The sequence below is a fragment of the Crocuta crocuta genome, unplaced genomic scaffold (genome assembly GCF_008692635.1).
Source record: "Crocuta crocuta isolate KB4526 unplaced genomic scaffold, BGI_CrCroc_1.0 scaffold433, whole genome shotgun sequence".
NCBI classification, from domain to species: Eukaryota; Metazoa; Chordata; class Mammalia; order Carnivora; family Hyaenidae; genus Crocuta; species Crocuta crocuta.
In genome coordinates, this window is record NW_027530001.1 from 2,122,958 (window position 1) to 2,126,475 (window position 3,518).

Below are 3,518 nucleotides of genomic sequence, written 5' to 3' on the forward strand. Positions count from 1 at the left end.
TCCCAACCATCAAAAAAAAAAAAAAAAACCATTTGAAATGGCACCTCTGTTCCTTCTCAATCCCTGGACGGCCTTGCAGAAACCCTTACCTCTTGGGAGTATTAAGAAGGAGAGGGGAAGTTAAAAAGAGGAGGATTAATGAGACTAAAGAAAAAGTACCACTTTGATGGTAAAGGTGGCTCTTTAAAATAACCGTGGAGAAGGAGGCAATGTCAGGAGAAGTAATAAAGATTCAGGTCTGTAATTCCAAGATTTAGCATCAGTCTAACAATGTATGCCTCAGGAGGGCGTGTGAACTTCCAAGCTTCACCCATCCTGTGTGTCTGTATTGAGAGCCACCATCAATCCCCTCTCACCCACCCTTCATGCTTCAAGTATATCTACGGTTGCTTTTTTTTTTTTTAATTTTATTCTTGGTTCAGGAGAGGAAGAAGCCATCCTTAATTGGTGTTCAATCCTTCTCAGACCTCTCTGCTGCCACCTCCCCCATCCCTCACCTCCTTTTCCACAGGCAGCATCTAATTAAAATGGCAAGAAAGCTCTGCCCCCTTCCCCGAAAGAGTGTGTTGGGATTCGGGGGTGGGGGTGGGGAGGCGTCGTGGCTACACTGGGATTCCTGGTATTCTGATCTCAAAACAACAGCAAAATGGATTCTATAGCAGTGATGTCTTAGTCAATACAATGAAAAGGCGTCCGAGGCGATTCATGTGAAGGTAAACGCAAACCAGTGCAGCTGGAGGGACGTAGATGCTCTCTACAAAGGACTGGCCACAGACACAGAGCGAACACGCGCGCGCACACACACACACACACACACACACACACTCACGGGAGTTCCGGTCTGACTGGAGAAAAGCAGAGAACACATCCTTCCACCTGCTTAAGTTCAGCCATAAAACTGAAATGTCAGAGCCACAAAGTCAGAAAGCATAGGCAGGTCTAAGTTAAACCATAAATAAAGGTGACTGGCAGACTGGCACTGAAGAGAGCGCGGAGAGGGAGTTGGGGCGCGGAAGGCTGAAAGGGGCTGGAGGAGGCAGTTGCCATCAACACGACCAGCATAGCAATAGCTGCCCCCTTGAACCGGCAGGTTCAGCTTCGTGGGGACAGTCAGGCTCACAATGTCATCTTGCAGGCAGCTGGGAAAAGTGAGTGGCCAGTGCCTTTATTCACGCTGCTGTTACTCTTTTTGCAGAAAGGGGCAGTGGGGTCTCGCTCCTTGGCACCAGATGACCGTCTGGGGCTTGTGTGCACATCTCACACACACACACACACACACACACACACACACACGAGTCTTTCATTTTAAGGCACGTACCGCACAGCCTCGAGTGGAGGCTTAGCCAAGAGCACCTCAGCAGACCCCGAATCAAAACCAGAAGCCAGGTTCCCTCCGCGTCGCAGTCTCCCACTAGCCCACCAGCCCCCGCTCCAGTTCACGCACTGAGCCGGCTCACCCCGACCCAAACCACTGTAAAGAAATTAGAAAACACGTTCTACTCACCCTCAGAGCCGAGAGATCGATTTCATCCAGGCTACGCGCCGGGGAGTCGCTCGCCATGTCTACTTCTTCGCGGGAGAAATGGTCCAAAACCACCCTGAAGCTTCTCCCTTGCAAATTCCACCTTGGTCTATTTTACTCGCGTCCTCATACGGGTGTCGCGCCAGAGGCCCCGGGCCCAGCCTTCCCCACCCACCCCGACCCCACAGCACCGGATCCCGAGCCCCCGCGTTGGTCCGCGGGGTCCGGGAGCCCAACCTGCGCTGATCTCCAAGCCCGGAGCCGCGGTGCGTGTGGGCTGCGCGCCCTGCTCAGCTAAGGGCGCTTGGGCTGCGTGGGTGTATTTAAATGGGACATGCTTCTTTGCTTGTGCGTGGATGGCGGCTGCATTGGCTGTTATAATGAGACACATCAACTCCTCCACTCTGCTGGGGGGTGGGGGTGGAGAATCACACAGAACTGTCTATCACCGCTTCCTGGGAGGAGTAAGGGGGGGGCGGTGGAAGGCGGAGGAGGCGTGGTCTCCGACTGGGGAGAGGCCGCGCTTCCTGACCCGGTCCCTCTGCACCAGCGTGCATGGGGGAGGGGCACGCACCCTTTCCGCCCAGGCTTTTGCAGGCCAATCTGGATGGATCTGCAAAACTGTTCCTGAACCCTGCGGTGCTTATCGTAGGGGCAAAGGGGCTTTATTTTGTGTGTCCAATTTGTGCACTGCAGCACAATGACACTCAATCGCATCGAAGGGGTTTCTTGGCTGGGTTCAAATGCTCTAGCGCTGAAAAAAATCCAGAAGGAAAAAAAAAAAAGAGCGACTGCGTCCCTCCCCCATAAATTATTTGTGGGGCTGGAGTAAAGCGGGCTGGTGCAACCAGTGCATATAAGGACTTGTGTGCAGGGAAGGGGATCCGCCTCCAGGCGCGGAACGAATCGGGGAGTAGCGCACTCGCACCCTGCGCTCCAGCGATTTGCAGTGGTGGCGGGTGGGTCAGCCAGCGACCCCCGGGATCCCGGAAGGCGGATCTCGAGGCCCGGTCACTCCTGTATCAAGGCTAGGAAGGTTTACCAGAAGCAGGAAAACGAACATCTGAGTTCCCTGTTGGTATCGCCACACCCAGGACTTGCCCGTACCGCAATTCCCCACGGAAACGACCGAATTGAAACGAGCAGCTCTTTCTCTGGGTGCAAGAGCTTGAATGCTTCAGGTAACTCCAAAGGCAACACGGGGTAAGGAAGGCAGTGCTCGCCGCCTCGGGACGCTGCATTTCCCTTTCAGGAAGCGTTTTCGCCGCTGACCTACTCAGAACGATGGAGAAAGTTTAGCTGGTGGGTAAGATGTCACCTACAAAATGCACGACGCGAGAGCGATTTCACTCCACCTGCTTTCTCATTTAAAAGCTGAACGTTTGCAGTGGTAAACATGATATTCCGTAATCAAAAGGATGAAGTCACTTCCTCAGCGACCCCCCTCCCCCCCGCACAACCCTTCCCCTCTGGCTTTGGCCACACAAAATATATAGGAAGAAAAGGTAAATTTGAACTTTTCCCCGAATACTGCAGTAGTTTTGAAAGCATTATCTGCACCCCTGTTAAAATGGGAGTTTACATCTGGCCAGTGCAGTGAAGGTTTCTTAAACCTGTGGGGTGAATGTCAGTTTCAGAAAAAGACTTTTGAATGAATGAACGGAAGCCAATGCAGTTAGTTCATCAGGACTGCAGACACTGAAAGACTTTGAAACAGCATTCGGTATTCGCTGTGCTTTTCGGTGTTGTTAACATTATTGTACTTATTTATATGCACTGGGGATCATGAAACTGGAAAATTGTTCCAACATCTCAACGGCCATACAGTTGTTTAGGAGATTTGCCCTTAAAATGTCAAACGTTTAAACATGTTATATTCAGAACGCTCGATTTGATCTCTCATTTTCTAATAAGATCATCCAGCTTAAGATAATAAATAAGGTGCAGCAAGCCACCAAGGCATGTAGAAATGACGTAAAAAAAAAAAACCTACCAT

The 3,518-nt window shown here is 51.3% G+C and overlaps 1 protein-coding gene across 1 annotated transcript in view; it reads right to left on the reverse strand.

Moving 5' to 3' along the window:
• TNIK (TRAF2 and NCK interacting kinase) overlaps positions 1-1,672 on the reverse strand; it is a 396,954-nt gene extending 395,282 nt beyond the window's left edge. Inside the window, exon 1 of the mRNA XM_077763673.1 lies at positions 1,505-1,672. Within this exon, the coding sequence (XP_077619799.1) occupies positions 1,505-1,561 (57 nt within the window). The 5' untranslated portion in view covers positions 1,562-1,672. The remainder of the gene's footprint in view (positions 1-1,504) is intronic.
• Between the last annotated feature and the right edge of the window lie 1,846 nt (positions 1,673-3,518).